At 33.8% G+C, this 21,483-nt stretch overlaps 1 protein-coding gene across 1 annotated transcript; it reads left to right on the top strand.

The window, feature by feature from the left end:
• The first annotated feature begins 5,151 nt into the window (after positions 1-5,151).
• Positions 5,152-16,767, top strand: LOC142350254 (sodium/potassium-transporting ATPase subunit beta-1-like). Its single transcript, XM_075402032.1, has 8 exons — positions 5,152-5,478; positions 5,905-6,074; positions 9,596-9,706; positions 10,371-10,529; positions 11,044-11,264; positions 11,677-11,787; positions 15,509-15,690; positions 16,397-16,767. The coding sequence occupies exons 1-8, from the start codon at positions 5,393-5,395 to the stop codon at positions 16,530-16,532; spliced, it is 1,176 nt and encodes a 391-aa protein (XP_075258147.1). The 5' UTR covers positions 5,152-5,392; the 3' UTR covers positions 16,533-16,767.
• Positions 16,768-21,483: the final 4,716 nt, after the last annotated feature.

The raw sequence follows: 21,483 nt of genomic DNA, 5'->3' as shown, positions 1-21,483 counted from the left end.
ACTTTTGAAAAAAAACTAAACGAAAAGGTTTATGAGAGTCAACAACAATTATTTGTTTTACAAATTAAATTTGACTTGGAAAACTGCTGGGCCCATAAGTTATATTCTACAATAGTATTTAGAGATTTACAGGAAAGATCTGATTGGTAAATCAAGATGGTGATTTTGAATTAAGGAATGAAAAGAAGATCAAAAAACATCTCTCTATATACCCTTTGCATGTGCGAAAAGTCAAGACATAGTTCTGTCATAACGCCATGCTTCATATTTGGGTTCGTATAGAGAAATTTTTCGGGAATTCTCATTCAATTTTATTTCCATGTTTGACTGTGGACTGATTGTGTAGAAACTTATCTATTATTTTTGTTGTCCATGTGTCCGTTTTGTAAGGTTCGGGGTCACCTGGGTAGAGTTTTACAGCTATCTCTCTTATGAAATTTTGCTACTCGAGTGGAGTTTCTCGTTCCCCTGTGTTGTCATCTTTACCTTCTTCGTAAATATCTCCAGGGATCGACTACTTCCGTGAGGTCTGCGGGGTTGTCTCCGTGTTGTCATTTTCGGGTACGAGTTCTCTTTGGCGTTTTTTCTTGGTTTTGGGTTGAACGTTCTTGTCCGATATCTGAGATGCTCGGGTCCATGTTTGCCGTGTTGTTGCCGTCTGTAGGGTTATTTTTCTTTTCCTGTCATCTGTTGTTGGTATTGTTTCGCCTTTTGGTGCGGCTAGCTGAGCTTCACGAGATTTGGAGCGGGAGTGTCGGAGATCTTTTTCGGTGTCCCGAGATCTTTTTCAGTACCACTGTGATGGTTCGTCGTGGTGGTCTTTCCTTAACCTCAGGTCTTCTCGGTATTGCTTTTGATCTGAAATTATTGGAGTAGTTCGGCTTTTTTTGATGGCTAGTGGTGTTATTTTGCTCTTATACCAATCTATGTTGTTCTCACCGTGTTTTTCAGATTGTGCTGCATAAATTGTAACTTTGTAATTACTTGTGGTATTTACTTGAGTTTTTTGTGGTTGTCTTAGGAAGTATTTTGTTCAATGGTCATAGTATGTCTGGGAGTAGTCTTTCGCGGAATTTGGGGTGTCTTCTCCCAAAAGTGTGTCTTTCTCTCCTTTTAGTTAGGGACGGTTAATTTTGTTGGATTTGGCCTTGTAGCAGTTGAATCTGCTCCAAAATTGAAGAGGTGCACTGGAAATTTTGTGTTAGTATTTTGACTTTGAGAGAAAGTTTTTTCTTTTCTTCTCACTAGTGCCGATCCCCATGACACTCCACTTTCGAGTGTCCTTGAATGTGCTTGATCTCGAAAGTCCCAGGTTCGGGTTGGCGAAAATGTACAATTTGGAGTTGTTAGCTTTCTTAATTTTTTGTATGGTACTCCGTCAATTTGTCTTCTCTGTGTCGTTCTGATTCTATCTATGTTTCTAACGTGAGGGTTGAGTTTGGCCTCCTGTTGTACAATTTTCTCTTCATTAATTTCGTCTCTCTGATCGAGGCAACTAAAGTTTAAGCTTAAAAAGAACTTATCTTGAATCAGTTGCTCCTGTGCCTAATGCATTGCACTTTAACGTCACACCCTCGAGCCTGTCGATGTTGTCACCCAGTTAATTGGTTGTTGATGGCTGCTGCCATTTTCAGCGGCTCAGTTGGGCATGGACACGAGATTTTAGATTTACTCATCAGTTCTTTTTAAAGAAAAAACTCATTTTTTTTTAGTTTTTTTGCTAAATCAAAAGGTTGGCTAAACTATCGTCAGTACTTTTGATATTAATTGGGATGAATCTGTTGGTTCTTGAAATAATTTTAGTCTAAGCGCTCAAATGATTGGAAATGAGAATTTCTTAGTGTTTATTGTTCCGACCCACTTTAGTGGAGAATGGAACTACATACTTAAATGGTTTCTTTTTTTTGTTTAGTCAATTTTGGACGATCGTTATATTCATCGTAGAGGGTTGTGAGTGGTATCTTTATAAAGCCCGTCAAGCTTTGAAAATTTTTTTTGAAATTCGTCTTGGAGTTATCGAGGTTTAAAATTTAGTGAACAGGTAACTGATGTTCTTTTTCTTGCCATTTTTTCTGTATTTTCACGCAATTTCTTTGCCAATTTTGCTGAAACATATGTTACAATTGCTTACGATTGTGTTGTTGGTTTTATCTCTGAAGTTAGAAGAATCTTGTTGAACTGTTTGATCCCATTTTTGGCAAAAATATTTGCCAAATATTTCATGATTCAAACCTTTTTCAATCAAAAGTGGCACGAAATACGCTTCTTTGGCACCATTGTTCAATTTTGCCGGATTAACATACCTAAAATTTGCTGACGTAATCTTCGTTAGCTCCAAAGGGGCTAGTTTTACTTGTGTTCCCTTGAGAGTGTTCCTGAATTCAAATTTTGCCGGTTTTTCGCTAACTCAATAATTTTCCAAAAAGCTTCAGTTATTTGTTTGTTCAAATTTTCAATCTCCATAATAGTTGGAAAAATTAAGTGTCCCTAATAAACGAAGGGAATGAAATAGGTTAGTTTTGGTCTAATCGTTGTTTTCTACAGTCCAAAAGTATTTCGGATTGTAATCAGTCGCTGTCTTTTTTTAAAAAAACAATTTTTGCGTTGTTTTATGTTAATTACAGACCAGAATAATTCAGATCAAGGTCTACTAATGAAAATTCTTTTAGGTTTCCTGAGGAGTTTCAAGTAAAACTATCTAATTTTTTCGTCGAAATCCTATTGACGCTTTGACTTCTAGGAATACTTGTTTTAAAATAATGGATTATTGAGCTTGGCCACTTCATTTTTGGTCTTCAATTTCGGTCAACTCGTGGCTTAGGGTCAGCACAGACAGATTGCATTGTCTCTATAATGGATTGTAATGATTTTTCTGCAGTTTTAGGTTTTAAGTAATGGTTTTTCGGCTTTCATGCTACAAGTTTCCACAAAATATTTTTCAATTTTGGACATCTTCCCATCTGTGTGGGTTTCATTTTTACCCCGCTAGTGACACGTCTGGTATCACGATATTCGTTTTTAGAGAAGAGGCACAGTTGAGCTTATCAATTTTTCAATGATTAGATATTGGTTTAAACGGGTTCGACACAGTCGTCTAACAGAATTCCATGGAATTATTCATTTTTGTCTCGGGTTCTCTATTTTCATATGAAAAAATCTGTGTAATGTACGGTTTAAAAGGCTCCCTATCGATAAATTCTGGAAACATTTTACTGATTTCAGTTGATAGCTGGAGATTTTTTGATGACTTTCCAATGTTCTTAATAAAATAAGGACGTATTTTTTAACTTGCCTTTCCTGTTCTCTTTGTCTACTTGTTACCTAGTCGCAATAATTAGAGCTGGAATATCACAATATGTTTCTTAATAAAATAAAATTTTAACTTGATTATTTTTTTGTGCATTGCTTTTTGATTTAACGGCTGCGACACCGTTTTTTCCGCAAAATTTAATTAAATTTTTTTGTCTGTATTTGCCGTTTTTATAAGACGCGTGACTCATTCTGGATAACCACAGATATCAATTGCTTTCTTTGTGAAACAAGTGAACCTATTGTAGTTAATTTTTTTTTCTTGGTAATGATTTGTTTTAGAAAAATAAAAAATTCTTTCACTTTGCCCTTTTTCTTTTTTTTTCTTGTTGCTCAGTCTCTTATTGAGAGGTGACATATCATATTATTCGTGTTGAAGGACCGTGCAAATGATTACATGTTTTTAACGGAATTGATTATGGTTTTAAGGGCTTCGACATCGTTTTCTCGCAAAAATTGATTGAAATTTTTTCGTCTTTGTTAGTCGTTTATTTTTGTAGACGTGTGGCTTATTCCTAATAATGACAGATCTCATATGGAAGTGCTGATGACCATAAACTTCTTTAAACATTTCAGTTGATATGTAATGGTTTTCATTATAAAATTATTTGTTTTCAAAAATTATAAACACTTAACTTTGTCGTTTTTATTCTTTTTTTTTCTACTTGGTACCGAGTCTTATTAAGGACTGGTGTCATGTTTTTATTGTGAAATAAATTTTAGTTTGTTACCTTTAGGTTTAGTTTGACTCTATTTGGACTTTATTATTAAATATTTTTTATTTCAGTTGGGAGCAATTTTTTTAATCTTTCACCAAATATTTTGAGTTTTTGAAAAAAATTTTTCTTCCTCATTTGGTAGAAAATTGAGCCAAAGTTGTGGATGAGTGGAGTCGGAACATTATATGCAAACGCACATTACCGATCCTCCTTGTTTTTTCTAAACTGGTACTTTTTGTATATCCGAAAAAATAATTGTTAATAGTTCGTGACGTTATTAAAGAATTTCTGAAGACACTTTTTATGCCCTTTTACACTCGTGATTAACAGACCAAAAATAAAATGTTAATCACAAGCTTGTGGCTTTAGAAAAACATTTTGAAAAAATATAAGTTCTTTGAAAATTCAATGACGTTAATAGTTGCATAGCGAGCAAACTTCTATGCTAGCAAACTACCATTTCTAGCTAGTAGTGAACAATTTGAGCATCCCTACATAGATCCTGTTAGCAAATTATGTCTCTTAATAAGCTGTTTTTCCTTTTCATGTCTTATTGGTTGCGCTAATGGACACAAAGCGATAGATTTGCTCAGCTCATAATATTTAGCTGATTAATTTTTAGGTTAATCATATTTTAGCTTGTCCGAAATTAGTCTTTTTATAGTAAAAAGTGTCATCATCAGAATGTATTCATACGAAAGATACAATTTGAGATACTTTGATCACTTGAGATGTCCTGATTCAGCGCTAACGTTTCTATGGTCCGTGAACTGACATAAAGAAAACATGCTTCCTTTTTCTATTACTGCTCTCATAATAAAAGACTTCACGAAAATTCAATAATCGCTTTATTAATGAGTTGAATTGATTCGAGAACAGTAACAGGTAAACATTCTAGCGCTGATTTCCAGAAAAAAGTAAACAAATATTAATACGTATTTTGCTTCTACATATAGTGCATATGAGAAAGTACTCGACAAGATTTGCACCAATTGAACAAAAACAATTCACGAGAAAATGCACGTAAAATAGCTAGCAATCATAACCATAATATTAATATCGAGAACATGTATTCATTTTACACAAGTAATACTAGCATTAAACGTTTATTATCCAGAAAAATTTATTTTAAAAATCGTTACTTATAAGACAGCTAAGTTCATAACTTTTGTTCATATTTTTTGCTTAATTATAACAACTAAAACTTCAATGTACGCTTACTGACCGGCGTGAAAAGTTATTCTCGAACTTCTCTCATCTTAAATGGTTTCTGTGATTTAGTTATTTATACTTTTATTTTTCACAATTTTTGTACGCGGTTAATTTTACAAGTTTTGTATTAACCAAAGTTAGTAGAAGTCAGAATGGGGTGTTGCAGCAACTTGCAGAATGCCATTGCCAAGAACAAGCGGGACTTCGGCGCGTTTCTCTGGAACCCGCGAACTAAGGATAGAACCAAAAATAACACTTGTTTCCTTTATCAATTTCTTTTATGACCGACCCATTCTTTCAAATATAGCTTAACCGATTCAAACTTTGTAAAACAACGACCTATTTGTCACGCAGCTTTTGAAACACATGAAGTAAATTACATAACCTGAATAGTGTGGGCAATGCAATTTAAATTTGAATAATTTTCGCTGTCTGATATAGTTTCTGTTTTTACAATTATCTAACAGTTAAGGTGTCAAATTAGGCGGAGTTTTCAGAGGAAAATGCAAAAATAAAAATCAAATATCGGAGAAAAAGAGTGCATGGGGGGGGGCTCATGTTTGAACCGTTGAAAAAAGTAACTTGAGGAGGGGGATAAATGATGAAGAGCAAATGAGGGTTATAAAGGAGACGAGGGTTGAATTTGGTTAATTGACGTGTAGGAGTTCTGTGGTCGAACAGCGGGCAGCTGGTGTGAGATCTTTGTGTTCTACGTCTTCTTCTATGGTCTGCTGGCGTGTTGGTGGGGTGCCCTACTCTACACTAGAGTGTCTTTCCTCCCAGAGATAGAAGATGGACCATTCCACACGGATTACATTTCTCATAGGGGACCAGGTTCGTACAAGCAATCGAACATAGTAATATCATATTGTACACGTAATAATGTCTACACAGCTTATCCAGCCCAATACAAAAAGCATTGAAATGTGAAAAAACCTTAAATCTCAAGATGCGACCCTCGACTTAACAGACGTATGGGCCAGAAGGACTTGGTTCGCAGACAGGGGGGTCGTACGATAAAAGCGACAAAATTTAAACCCATGGATCGACTAGATTTTTTTTCATTATTTGAACTAAAAAATTTTTAACTGACAAGTTTTTAATCATTTATGAGAACCAATTATGACAAACTTGCAATTGTGGAGTCCAACTGAATGTGAAATGTCACACAGCATTTAAAAAAGTTAACCAAAATTTCTTAAGAACCTATAAGAGAAGCAATTTTAATGGGATAAAAAAGTTTTGCACGCTTTTACTGAAATTATATACTAAATGACGAATGCTAAAACAATACAGCTAAGAGTAATAAATACATTTGACAAAACAACCCTGAAATTAAAAATTAAATAATTTTAAAGTAGCATCAAAATTTGTCAGTTAACAAAATTTCCTAATTTCTGAGTTATTAAGCTTTTGTGGTTCTCCGCTATTTTGATTACAGCTGCCGTAATCAAAATAGCGGAGAATCACAAAAGCTTAATAACTCAGAAATTAGGAAATTTTGTTAACTGACAAATTTTGATGCTACTTTAAAATTATTTTATTTTTAAATTCAGGGTTGTTTTGTCAAATGTATTTATTACTCTTAGCTATATTGTTTTAGCATTCGTCATTTAGTATATAATTTCAGTAAAAGCGCGCAAAACTTTTTATCCCATTAAACTAACTAATTTCTCGTTAACAAACAAATACTTCATAATAAATTTGTAACAACACATTTTTTTTTACTCTGGTAGTGTTCTGCAATCAATCACATGATTTAAAGAAACCCAGAACCAGTTCATTATTTTCTAAAACCAATTGATGTCACTAATCAAGCCTATAGAATGAAAAATTTCTTGAATTCTAGCACAAAAAACTTGTTGCAGACCATAGGACCAAGGTAATATGATTCCCTAACTTATGAAACTTGAATCCTGAGTAGGATTGCCACAATACACACAAATTTGACTATCGGTTTTTGAAAACTCAAACTGAAGCATTTATTCGTAGCAATTTTGAGTACAATTTACTTTATTTTGACAAAGCCGATTGGGAATTCCGATGTCGATTTAATTCAACCAGATAATGATTCAATTAGATTATCAATTTTTCTGTTACGAAAGCAAATTTTTTTACAGAAACCTCAATTATAAAAAAACGCTAGTTGAACACTTTTAGCTAACGTATAAGATGAAAAAGAAAATTGGGGTCAATTATTATGGCAAGCTTGGTTCCTTGGCAAAAAATTATTTCAAATATTTTTTACTTCATGTGACCTTCAATCGGACGATTTTGAAGTTAATAAATTTTGAATTAATCAAAGATTTTCCTTCCTTCCAATGTTTACTTTACAAATCGAAGAGAGGTTTCATGTTAAATTAATTTTCAGATCGATGGAAGAAGATTGTTTCAAAGTAAACAAAAATCGATTGAGAAGAACGAGGTGGTGTTGAAAAACAGTTTTTCTTCAGTTTTTCCGAAATTAATTTTAGATATTTTTACAAATCTCCCATAATTAAGCTAACAGTCAAATGGATTCCATAGTTATAATGAAGACATAGTTCTGGAAATCATTTTAAAGTAATAAAAATTTTTTTTCTACTTCTCTAAATATGTTCTTTTTTGTTTTTATTTGAATTGCTGGCACTAAAGGAATAAAAATTGAGGGATTATTAATGATTGTGTCCATTTCGAGAGCACAAGGGTTGAAAACAATCGAAGTCTGATAAGAATTGAAAAATCTAAGAAATATGAATATTTTTGGATCTCTTAAGTTGACATTTTTCCTGTTTTATATTTGAATGACCCTCATAGATCCACACTGCCAAACAAAATACGTAGGGCTAGCAATAAAGTTATGATTTTCTGCTGTTCCGAAAAAAATGCAGATTTAAGTCTTCTCTGAATGAAAGCAGAGATAAATTATTGACTGCTCTACAATTCAGATTTCAGAATAAACATATCAATGAACTGTAAGCCAATTGAGATCTTAAATTAAAAGGTCAGTTGAAACATCGAGAATTATCAACAGTAAAATTGAATGAAAGGACTTTCTTTTTTAAAAATCTGAAAATGTTTTCAATAATTCAAAGCGTCCAATGTTTGTCGAGTTCTGTAGATTTCCGATAAAATTATTTCTCCAATAAAGTCTGTTATTTGTTTCTTGGGTTAAGTGCCCGCAGGAATTGACCAAAAACATAAAGTTCATTAATTTTTATTAATCTTTCTCGTAGATCGAAGAGATTGAAAGTGAACAAAAACGGCTTTTGTGTTAATGAATTAATCCATAAAAAAGAGTCTAACTTAAACATCAAGTATGTTCTCCAAGAGGCCAGTAGAACCATCAAAATTATGAACGAAGATTTTCAATTTTCGTCGTTGTCTTTTCGTCGTTCTCTCGAAAATTGTGTTTGCTGTTGTGTACATTAGGAGCATGTCAGTTGCTAAATATGTTTCAACTTCGTGAATGCAATTTTTTGCTTTTAATTAATATTTAGCTTTTGCTTAATTTCCTTTTGAGTCCCAGGTATTGTAACGATTTTTTCTCTGGCTCCATGGCAAATCTGTAACTTTTTTCAGTATTAGCCAAAGGGGATGAGAAAAGCCAGTGAAAAGTAAGAAGGACTGTTTTTTTAAAAAATTTTTTAATTCAACATGGAGTCAAAATATTTGTTTTTTACATGTTAGAACGAATTTTTCGTTTTGGTTTGTTTTTGAGTATCTTGTATTCAGAGTTTATATTTATATTCAGAATTTATTTTAATTCAGAATTTTATATATATATATATATATATATATATATATATATATATATATATATATATATATATATGTATGTATGTATGTATATATATGTGTGTATGTGTATGTGTAAAGGTATGTTTTTAATATTATTATATTGACAATTTTATAATTACAAATAAATTATTGAAATAATTTATTCCACCTTCCGCTTTCAATTCTTTTTTTCCTTTTCCTTCAAATTTCAAGCAACACCCCTCTTCACCCTGCGATGAATTTTATAGCTTTATAAGAATAAAAAGAAGCCTCCAAGGGCCATGAATTGGTGTTTCTTTTTTTCGCTCCGGTGCGTAAACAAAAAAAAAGAAAATTTGACTGGAAAAAGAAAGCCGGGTTTTCCCTCCATTTTAAAAATTGTTGGAACAAAAAGACAATAACTCTGAGAACAAAACAGTGGTCTAAAAAACACTTATAGTTTGTAAATAGTGTAAAGAGCCCGAATGGGGTCTGCTTTAATGAGTATTTTAAAAAATGATTGAATCGAATGTATCGAGCGCTTCAATATCAGCTGGACTTAAATTGTTAATCAGTGTGAACTTATCAGTGTTAATCTGATTGTTCCATCTTTTCAGGAATGACTCTTGTGCCGACTGGTGCAAACATGGCACGAGACATCGAATTCAACAAGAACGCCGACAACTGCTGCAGTGACTATGTAAAGAGCATCCAGCAATTCTTCAAAGGTCACTTCTTCTTTGTTAAAATTATTTCGTATTTAGATTGTTGATTCATTGTTAATAAAACATTGTTTTAATGCTTTGCCGAAATACCGCCACAAACACACGTATAAGTCATGTGAATCTCATGACTTCATTGAGAAAAAATCTTGCCTTCGTCAAACGGAGTAATTTAACCTTGTATGAAACGCGTCAAACGGTTTAAGAACTAGCACCGCATGTTGCAAAATCTGACAATCTCTAGAATCTGGACAACTGAATTGAAAGCAATAAACATTATGTATAATTATAACTAAAGGGATCCGAGCATGGCTTTTGAACATGATTGAACATAGAAATCAGAAAACTAACACAATTTTTCCAGGTTGCTATTTTAAAATCTGACTAATACTGAAAGGAAAAAAATGCCATTCTTTTATGAACCGTTGTATACCCGTAACCCCTCACCCCCTCCATCAACTGTACATTATATTTTGTATTCATAGCAACGTGTGATATAGATACACAACATGAAAATGAAATTGTAAAGGGCCCTGGAGGAGGTCATAGCAGAATTATTTTAAAAGTTTTGTTTAAAGCGAAATCTTTTTTAGCATTTAAGGCGCGATCTGAAACCGAATCGTCCATTAAGACTTTGTGGGGTTTTGTAAGATTGAGATTTTACTTTTAGATTACACTACGATCGACGGCATTGACATGTCTGCTGACTTCAAAAAATGCGAAGGAGATGGTGACTGCTCAGACAATGGTGGGTCCATTTACCTAGACGCGATCACAATTGAGCTGAACTATTCTGAAGCAGCTGAGGAAGAAGACTCGCCCGAAGAAGGTATCGTATAAATAACCCTATTCACTACTAGTTGTGACCTGATGCTGCAAGTGATCAAACAAACTTGATTTTCTTGAAATGTAGTAAAAGGCAATGTATCGTACCAATATATAATGCCATGGTGTATTGCAACAAAGAATTGAAATAAACGCAAGCTCTGGAGATCTGTGGATGTGTTTTAAGAAATTATATATATATATATATATATATATATATATAAATGCTTTTTAAAAATCATGATTTATAAATCACGATTTTTAAAAAGCATATATATATATATATATATATATATATATATATATATATATATATATATATATAAATGCTTTTTAAAAATCATGATTTATAAATCACGATTTTTAAAAAGCATATATATATATATATATATATATATATATAAAATTTCTTAAAACACATGATTATAATAGTTGCCCATCCAGTCTATCATTGAATTGGTAAGAATAATATTTCGTCATCGATAGTGAACTTATCTCCTGTTTCATTACGATTTCAGGAGGCGACAGCGATGACGACGAACCGGAAGACACGAGGCTGAGACGAAGAGTGAAGAGACAGGAATCAAATGAGACAGCTGAAGGTGAGACTGAGGAAGAGGATGACGATGGCCCCGAGAAGATTAAACTGTTCAATCTCATGAATCTAGGAGAGTGTTATTCAGATGAGGACTTTGGGTACAACGAAGGGGAGCCCTGTCTGTTTTTCACCGTCAACAATGTTAGCCCTCTTCTTTTGAATTGAATTTTGAATTTCACCAGAACAGCAACAAAAAATATGGAAAATATTAAATAATGCGTCCCTAAGAGACTTTTGTCTCGTCGAAAGGAAGGCCCAGAAGTATATTGGAGGAGACCTAACGCATGCCAACAAAACATGCCTTCTCTTGACGATAGTACAGTTTTTGTTGTTTTGCCAAGTTTTCAAATTTATGATTTCAATCAACATTTAAATTGCCCCGAGGAAATTACATTTTACACCTTTATGAAATGACTACTGCATCTAAGAAGAATCTTTCAAGATTTCGAATCCCATATAATTTATACCCAAATGGTGATCTGTTCACATGTGGCGCTTGCGGTGGAGATGAAAAGCTGAATGGCATACATGAAATAGTATTTGTTGTTTGCAGGCTTTTGGGTGGGTGCCAACAGAGCTGAGTGCTGAAAGGAAGGAAGAACACGAGGAGTTAGCCGAGATGGATACCAGTGCCGAATTCATGCCATTTGTGTGCCAAGGATACGTTAGTACACTTTACCCTATAGTCTATCATGTCTTGCTTTCAGAAGCTTAAAAACTATGGCTTTCTTTTAAAGATTGATATTTTTGGTAAGATGTTTGATTTTTCCATTTTTAAAATTAAATGTCCCGCCAGTATAGACCGCTACAAAGGAACGCATCAATTTTTTATTTAAATTTAGCTTTAGATAAGTGCAAGTCCGTAAAATATTTTTTAATAGCCGCACAGCGATAGCTGGGGCTATTATTGGCCTTCTCTTGGTTTTTTACAATTCAAAGAATTTGAATTGTATTGGGGCGCTGTCTTTTTTTTATAAAGATCTGTTCAAACATTTTCATGATTTTTGAAGTCAAATTGGAGTAGTGATTTTGGTCACGCCGAAACAGGAAGTGGAGCGAAAAAGCGAGTGGTTTCGCGGCGTGAAATTTTTTCGCTCTAATTTTAAAGTAGAGTGAGAAAATGGTGTTTGAACAAAAATTCGCTTTCTCGCTAGTGGTTTTTTGTTCACTTTGACTTTGATTTTTACTGTTTTTTTTTTCTTATTTTTTGATCTGATTTTTTAAAAATGGTTTTCTCAATTCACTCATAGTCCATTCTAGGTCTAGTTTTTCTGTTTAGTCAATGAAAATTCTTTGAATTGTACGTCAGGACTTGTCCTGCTATGTTTTTTTTATTTCGACGTCATGATTTTTGTTACGACCATATGACGTCACGGCCACTTTTTGTTCATTCGTTCATGCAATTTCAACTGAATTGCATGTGTGACGTCATTTTTCGCTCTTAGTGGAGCGAGTTTTTTTGTTCATGCGCGTGATTAAATTTTGGTCACACTTGACTTACGTCACTCTCAAAAATGACTTCATCACTTTGAAATTGACTTATATTTACTTTAATTCAAAGCGATATGGTCAAATGGGTATGTGTCACTCCAAATGAAGTTTATTTGAGATCAGCTAATAGAGGCAGCAATAACTTATACATATTTTTAATCAAAATATAACAGATCAGCCTTCAATGAAAAGACGATTTTTTTTGGTCTGTCTTTTTTAATTTTTTTTAGACTGCCGATCTACGAATCTATTGCGGCTATCTTCTGGCAATCTGCCAGCTATGTTTGTTCTTATTTTCCAGCACTTTACTGCGTAAAATTTCAGTTACTCCATGAATGTTGTTCTGAAGCAAACTTATATACCTTATACTAGATATTGGAATACTAAGATAAACTAGCTAAGTATTCAACTTGATTCTAGAAACAGAATGACGCAATTAGATAAGCCATTCAGATTGTGTAAAACGTCTAGTGGACATTTTACCGTTGTACTCTTTGCCGTTTAGACAGCAGCGAAGAATTTTGCTGCAGCAATTCAATGTGAACGAAATTATCCCTAAATAAACACTATATGTACCAAAGCAAAAAATACAACGACTGCAAAAGTAAGAAAACAAAAGTGAGATATCACGAACTAACTTTTCTAGAGTTGAGAAATAATTCTAGCTCAAAATTGCTGACATTTTCTCAACTATCGCGAAGGACGAATAGTTGAGATAATTTCAGAGTCAGAACCTTTTTGAAATTTAATTAATACATATTGTTAATTAATTTATTTCAACTTTTAAATGGACACTTGAAAATTCAAGTAAGACTTGACAGCACGTGAGGCTTGACAGTTTCTAGATCCAAAATTCTTGTTTTGATCTTGAAGTTGAGGTTGGCGAATTTATCTTTTTCAATGTAACAACAGTTTTTACTTAAAATGAATTTTGTCAACAAAGATAAGGTAACTTATCTTTCTCTGTAAGGTAACTTATAAATCAAATAATTTTTAAGGGGTTTATTTAACGAGTTCTAAATTTTGTTGCAAAAGTTTTTAGTTTTGTGTTTTTGTAGGCTTTTTCAGTTGTGGTACGCAAAATCCGTTTTTCCTTTGTTTTTTTTGCATTGTAATTTGTTTTCTCAGGCAAATTTGAGCGTGTTCAAATCAATTAATGCAAACACGTTTTGCTCTGGCGTCAAACTACATTTTTGGTTTTTGGGTTTTTTTAAAAATGCAGCAAGACCTTAAATATAGTAGTTCGTAACCTTTTTCGAACAATAATGCGGTTGTACCATCTGACTCAAAAAGTGCTGACGAAAATTTTTACCTTAAAATAGGGCCTGGAGTTTTGAGTTTTTGTTTTATTTGATAAAAGTAAGTCAATGAATCAATTCATTTATTGGGTTTTATTAATATTTTCAACAACCTGAATAGAATCTTTTATCAATACAAAATCCATTTTTTTTCTTTCTAGGCATACAAATATGTTTGATTTAGCTCCCTACCACCCTAAAATTACTAAATTACTTATAAAATACAGAACTCTTAGTCCCAATTAACAAATTAAAAGTCCTATCTCATTCTTATTAATAATTGCAATTATATGCTCAGAAGTTTTTAACTTTATATTGAACCTTAAAACTGATCGAGAAACTTTATCTCGGTGATGATCAATTGAGAAAGAGTTCAATTTAGCGAAATTTTCTATAGGCCAGTTTTATTTGTCTGCTGCATGCATTCTTTGAAAAAACTTGGGTTAACAATCAAAAGAATTTCATTCCCAATTTGAGAATATTTTGCTGTTTGGAGTGAAGTTTCTATCTTAATGAAAAAGCATTGACATTTTTGTCTTCAAAAAAAGGACAAAATCTCCCACAAAATTGGAGCCACTACTAGCTTGTTAAATTGATTCTATGTCAACACCATTAGGGTGAGTGTAAATTCGGAACATTTTTTTTCGGGCCATCAATTGCATTCCTGTGTGCTCTACTTAGCCAGCTGGCCCACACTGCGAGAGTTGTACTATGCTCTCTTATTTGAGATATCATTTCCTGCTCCATGTTTTGATCACAACTTACTTACTAGAGTTTATACTCTAAGACATTAATTCTGCTGTGATTTTTTTTCTCTTCCGCCAATGTCTTTTGACCTATGTGCTTCATTTTCCATAATAATGAAAAACCAGGCAAAAAAGTAGGATCGATTTTTTGAAAACGGCGCTTCATTAGTCGCGCTCTCTAGTTTTTTTAACACTATTCGTTAGTTATTCTCTGTGACAACTGGCGTTTTAAGATTGAATTTTATGATAAACTGTTGTCTTTGCTCTGCTCTCGTTCTAACCTACGCATCGTTACACATACACAATAGTAAATCAATAAAGTATATCTGATTTGATAACTAATTCCATATAGAAACTAGAAAAAATTGGTCGAGTTGGATAAAATATTGATTTTTGTGTTTCATTCTGGAAGTTGTTTCCTCAAGGTTTATCACCATTTCCTTTTCGGAATAATTTTTGCACATAATTTCTTCTTCAGTCTTAATCATCAAAACTTTGACAGGTGACTTTTTTTCTTTTTCTTGTAGGTTGAAACATTGCGATCATCTGAAAACGTATGCAACTCCAGAGAACGAAAGTTTTAATTGTATACAACGCTTGCAATAGAACCTGGAGCATTGCTGATTTCTATTTCTTATTTGATGAAACCTGCATTTTTTATCTATTTTTTATTGAAAATCTATTTTTTATAGAAGACCAAAAACATCTTAAGAGCCTTTCGAGGATTAATCAATCCTGGAATATAATCTATTGGAACCATTTCTGCCACGCGCAGATACGTGCGAGCTTTGCATCTGGTTCAATCTCAGTTTTAATTCAGGGCATTCTCTGACTTTTCCCCCATTTTCAGAAAGACAAGGACAAGGCTGTGATAGATGAGATCAAAGTGTTCCCCCAGCAGGGTATCAAGAGGGACTACTTCCCTTGGAAGGGAGGGGAGAACTACAGGAAGCCAATAGTAGCTGCCAAAGTGAAGCTTCTGCCCGAAGGATTTAACAAGAAAATCCGAATCGAATGCAAAGCTTATGCCGAGTGAGTATAATCCACAGTTTAGTGTAGTGAAGTATGCCATTAACACGCGTTAACCAACGTAAAATCCACGAATTGATAAATTCTGCAACTAAATTTTCTACTCGCAAAAATTAATTCTATGAAAATTCGTAATTGAGCTTCTAATAGAAGTATTTTCTTTTATCAGTCAATTATACCAGGCCCAATGAAAAATTCCCGAGTTTGTGCGTTCTGTGCAAATAGCTGAACATGGGTCAGCTGTTTAGTACCGTGTGACTAAAATCTTAGGGTCAACTAATCTGGGTCGAGAAATGATGGTTCCCCAGAAAATCGGGTCTTGTCATGCCATAATTTTCCAGCATTACAAAACTTACATCAAACAAATGCTTCGAGAACATCTGTGATTCTTCTACCCCTAGATGCCTCGTTTGAATCAGTAACTCGACATTTTGAAAAACAGTAGCGTAACATTTCTTTTTTTTGAGAGAGGGATACGTATGTTTTTTTTCCTCAGATTCGTTCTCTTTTGAATGAAAAAACTAATGCTTTTCACTTTCCCCACAAAGGCACCTAAAAACAATCCACTGGGGGTCAATGGCGTCCCTTCGATGCGCTTTTGACATTTTAAAATATTTGTTTATAAAATATGCTAATGATCATTTGTGATTTGCGGCTCCGTAAAATATTTATTATTATATACACATGCCATTGCTATTTCTAATTTTAGTAACTTCCACCCTTCATTTGAGAAGCCCAACAGTGGTCGAGTGGAGGTCACTCTAGAGATAGATGACGGCTCTTCTGACAGTCAGGACAACAATGAAGAGGTTGTTGCTCCCGATAACAACAGCCCCACTAAATAAAACCACCCTAGTACTGCTACACAAAAAAGCAACGATCACTGACTATTTTCACATTAAGTCAAAGTACTACGATTATACAGACTCCTATTCATATCATTAATTTCATTAAAGTGAACGGCATTAAACGATCCACTAATTATGCCTAGCACAAATAAAATTAAAAACTAAAGCTTCTCAGACTCATATATTTTGTCTTATCAGTACTGCTTACTTCGAATAAAGTTTCTGGATACTATATTTTAGATAGAAAACTAATAGTAAAAACCAACTAATAAATGTGGCTCATGATAGTCCACAGTTAGTTTGTGTGAATGATTCAATGTTTAACAGTTCAAACCCCTCCTCTATGAAGCTGTCTGTATGAGAATGAGCTCACACGTAACCATAGCTTCAGGTTGACATAACGTTTCAGGCGCTAAAAGTACCCATATATTTTTCGTGCGTTCTTGATCAGAATATTGTGTGTTCAAAGTTATTATGTCCAGACTTTCATCATGTGGACAATGTCCAATAAATTGAGCATACATATTCCATTTTGTCGGGATTTTTCACGATCCATGATGTTTTAAGATTAGAGTTGTAAGCATGTCTGGAAACGAGTGTCAGTAAGCTAACTTATTTCAATTTTGCTTGAATATAGCCCTCTCCCACGGATACCGTATCTAATTACCGAAATGAAGGAAAGACTAATTTATGATTAATTAATAACCGCACAGCGATAGCTGGGGCTATTATTGGCCTTCTCTTGGTTTTTTACAATTCAAAGAATTTGAATTGTATTGGGGCGCTGTCTTTTTTTTAAAGATCTGTTCAACCATTTTCATGATTTTTGAAGTCAAATTAGAGTAGTGATTTTGGTCACGCCGAAACAGGAAGTGGAGCGAAAAAGCGAGTGGTTTCGCGGCGTGAAATTTTTTCGCTCTAATTTTAAAGTAGAGTGAGAAAATGGTGTTTAAACAAAAATTCGGTTTCTCGCTAGTGGTTTTTTGTTCACATGCGGCAATTTCATTTTGATTTTTACTGTTTTTTCAATTTTTTGCATCGGATTTTTTTCTAAATGGTTTTCCCAATCCATTCATAGTCCGTTCCAGGTCTAGTTTTCTGTTTTTAGTCCATGAAAATTTTTTGAATTGTACTTCAGGACTTGTCCTGCTATGTTTTGTTTAAAGACCTGTTCAAACATTTTCATGATTTTTGAAGTCAAATTAGAGTAGTGATTTTGGTCACGCTGAAACAGAAAGTGGAGCGAAAAAGCGAGTGGTTTCGCGGCGTGAAATTTTTTCGCTCTAATTTTAAAGTAGAGTGAGAAAATGGTGTTTAAACAAAAATTCGGTTTCTCGCTAGTGGTTTTTTGTTCACATGCGGCAATTTCATTTTGATTTTTACTGTTTTTTCAATTTTTTGCATCGGATTTTTTTCTAAATGGTTTTCCCAATCCATTCATAGTCCGTTCTAGGTCTAGTTTTCTGTTTTTAGTCCAAGAAAATTTTTTGAATTGTACTTCAGGACTTGTCCTGCTATGTTTTTTTTGATCTGTTCACAGGTTTTCATGATTTTTGAAGTCAAATCGCAGTAGTGATTTTGGTCACGCCGAAGCAGGAATTGGAGAGAGAAAGCGAGTGATTTTGCGGCGTGAAATTTTTATCGCTCTAAACTCAAAGTGGAGTGAGAAAACGGTGTTTTAACAAAAATTCGTTTTCTCGCTGTGGGTTTTGTTCACATGCGTCAATTTCACTTTGATTTTTAATGTTTTTTCAATTTTTTGGATAGGATGTTTTTCTAAATGGTTTTCCCAATCCTGTCATAGTCCGTTTGCTTGAATATAGCCCTCTCCCACGGATACCGTATCTAATTACCGAAATGAAGGAAAGACTAATTTATGATTAATTAATAACCGCACAGCGATAGCTGGGGCTATTATTGGCCTTCTCTTGGTTTTTTACAATTAAAAGAATTTGAATTGTATTGGGGCGCTGTTTTTTTTAAAGATCTGTTCAAACATTTTCATGATTTTTGAAGTCAAATTAGAGTAGTGATTTTGGTCACGCTGAAACAGAAAGTGGAGCGAAAAAGCGAGTGGTTTCGCGGCGTGAAATTTTTTCGCTCTAATTTTAAAGTAGAGTGAGAAAATGGTGTTTAAACAAAAATTCGGTTTCTCGCTAGTGGTTTTTTGTTCACATGCGGCAATTTCATTTTGATTTTTACTGTTTTTTCAATTTTTTGCATCGGATTTTTTTCTAAATGGTTTTCCCAATCCATTCATAGTCCGTTCCAGGTCTAGTTTTCTGTTTTTAGTCCATGAAAATTTTTTGAATTGTACTTCAGGACTTGTCCTGCTATGTTTTGTTTAAAGACCTGTTCAAACATTTTCATGATTTTTGAAGTCAAATTAGAGTAGTGATTTTGGTCACGCTGAAACAGAAAGTGGAGCGAAAAAGCGAGTGGTTTCGCGGCGTGAAATTTTTTCGCTCTAATTTTAAAGTAGAGTGAGAAAATGGTGTTTAAACAAAAATTCGGTTTCTCGCTAGTGGTTTTTTGTTCACATGCGGCAATTTCATTTTGATTTTTACTGTTTTTTCAATTTTTTGCATCGGATTTTTTTCTAAATGGTTTTCCCAATCCATTCATAGTCCGTTCCAGGTCTAGTTTTCTGTTTTTAGTCCATGAAAATTTTTTGAATTGTACTTCAGGACTTGTCCTGCTATGTTTTGTTTAAAGACCTGTTCAAACATTTTCATGATTTTTGAAGTCAAATTAGAGTAGTGATTTTGGTCACGCTGAAACAGAAAGTGGAGCGAAAAAGCGAGTGGTTTCGCGGCGTGAAATTTTTTCGCTCTAATTTTAAAGTAGAGTGAGAAAATGGTGTTTAAACAAAAATTCGGTTTCTCGCTAGTGGTTTTTTGTTCACATGCGGCAATTTCATTTTGATTTTTACTGTTTTTTCAATTTTTTGCATCGGATTTTTTTCTAAATGGTTTTCCCAATCCATTCATAGTCCGTTCTAGGTCTAGTTTTCTGTTTTTAGTCCAAGAAAATTTTTTGAATTGTACTTCAGGACTTGTCCTGCTATGTTTTTTTTGATCTGTTCACAGGTTTTCATGATTTTTGAAGTCAAATCGCAGTAGTGATTTTGGTCACGCCGAAGCAGGAATTGGAGAGAGAAAGCGAGTGATTTTGCGGCGTGAAATTTTTATCGCTCTAAACTCAAAGTGGAGTGAGAAAACGGTGTTTTAACAAAAATTCGTTTTCTCGCTGTGGGTTTTGTTCACATGCGTCAATTTCACTTTGATTTTTAATGTTTTTTCAATTTTTTGGATAGGATGTTTTTCTAAATGGTTTTCCCAATCCTGTCATAGTCCGTTTGCTTGAATATAGCCCTCTCCCACGGATACCGTATCTAATTACCGAAATGAAGGAAAGACTAATTTATGATTAATTAATAACTGCACAGCGATAGCTGGGGCTATTATTGGCCTTCTCTTGGTTTTTTACAATTCAAAGAATTTGAATTGTATTGGGGCGCTGTCTTTTTTTAAAGATCTGTTCAACCATTTTCATGATTTTTGAAGTCAAATAAGAGTAGTGATTTTGGTCACGCCGAAATAGGAAGTGGAGCGAAAAAGCGAGTGGTTTCGCGGCGTGAAACTTTTTCGCTAATTTTAAAGTAGAATGAGAAAATGGTGTTTGAACAAAAATTCGGTTTCTCGCTAGTGGTTTTTTTGTTCACATGCGGCAATTTGATTTTGATTTTTACTGTTTTTTCAATTTTTTGCATCGGATTTTTTTCTAAATGGTTTTCCCAATCCATTCATAGTCCGTTCTAGGTCTAGTTTTCTGTTTTTAGTCCATGAAAATTTTTTGAATTGTACTTCAGGACTTGTCCTGCTATGTTTTTTTTAAAGACCTGTTCAAACATTTTCATGATTTTTGAAGTCAAATTAGAGTAGTGAGTTTGGTCACGCCGAAACAGGAAGTGGAGCGAAAAATCGAGTGGTTTCGCGGCGTGAAGTTTTTTCGCTCTAATTTTAAAGTAGAGTGAGAAAATGGTGTTTAAACAAAAATTCGGTTTCTCGCTAGTGGTTTTTTGTTCACATGCGGCAATTTCATTTTGATTTTTACTGTTTTTTCAATTTTTTGCATCGGATTTTTTTCTAAATGGTTTTCCCAATCCATTCATAGTCCGTTCTAGGTCTAGTTTCTGTTTTTAGTCCAAGAAAATTTTTTGAATTGTACTTCAGGACTTGTCCTGCTATGTTTTTTTTGATCTGTTCACAGGTTTTCATGATTTTTGAAGTCAAATCGGAGTAGTGATTTTGGTCACGCCGAAGCAGGAATTGGAGAGAGAAAGCGAGTGATTTTGCGGCGTGAAATTTTTTTAGCTCTAAACTCAAAGTGGAGTGAGAAAACGGTGTTTTAACAAAAATTCGTTTTCTCGCTGTGGGTTTTGTTCACATGCGTCAATTTCACTTTGATTTTTAATGTTTTTTCAATTTTTTGGATAGGATGTTTTTCTAAATGGTTTTCCCAATCCTGTCATAGTCCGTTTGCTTGAATATAGCCCTCTCCCACGGATACCGTATCTAATTACCGAAATGAAGGAAAGACTAATTTATGATTAATTAATAACCGCACAGCGATAGCTGGGGCTATTATTGGCCTTCTCTTGGTTTTTTACAATTAAAAGAATTTGAATTGTATTGGGGCGCTGTTTTTTTTAAAGATCTGTTCAAACATTTTCATGATTTTTGAAGTCAAATTAGAGTAGTGATTTTGGTCACGCCGAAACAGGAAGTGGAGCGAAAAAGCGAGTGGTTTCGCGGCGTGAAACTTTTTAGCTCTAAATTTAAAGTAGAGTGAGAAAATGGTGTTTGAACAAAAATTCGGTATCTCGGTAATGGTTTTTTGTTCACATGCGGCAATTTCATTTTGAGTTTTACTGTTTTTTCAATTT

This window comes from Convolutriloba macropyga, chromosome 1, assembly GCF_964194025.1.
Source record: "Convolutriloba macropyga chromosome 1, txConMacr16.3, whole genome shotgun sequence".
Lineage (NCBI taxonomy): Eukaryota > Metazoa > Xenacoelomorpha > Acoela > Convolutidae > Convolutriloba > Convolutriloba macropyga.
The sequence above is the reverse complement of the archived record's forward strand: the minus strand, read 5'-3'. Positions and strand labels throughout refer to the sequence as shown.

Excerpts from the sequence above, each read along its gene's own strand:
- LOC142350254 (XM_075402032.1), top strand. The coding sequence starts at position 5,393 with ATGGGGTGTTGCAGCAACTTGCAGAATGCCATTGCCAAGAACAAGCGG. Across the intron at positions 9,707-10,370 it reads CATCCAGCAATTCTTCAAAG|ATTACACTACGATCGACGGC; the intron begins GTCACTTCTTCT and ends TTTTACTTTTAG. Across the intron at positions 15,691-16,396 it reads GAATGCAAAGCTTATGCCGA|TAACTTCCACCCTTCATTTG; the intron begins GTGAGTATAATC and ends TTCTAATTTTAG.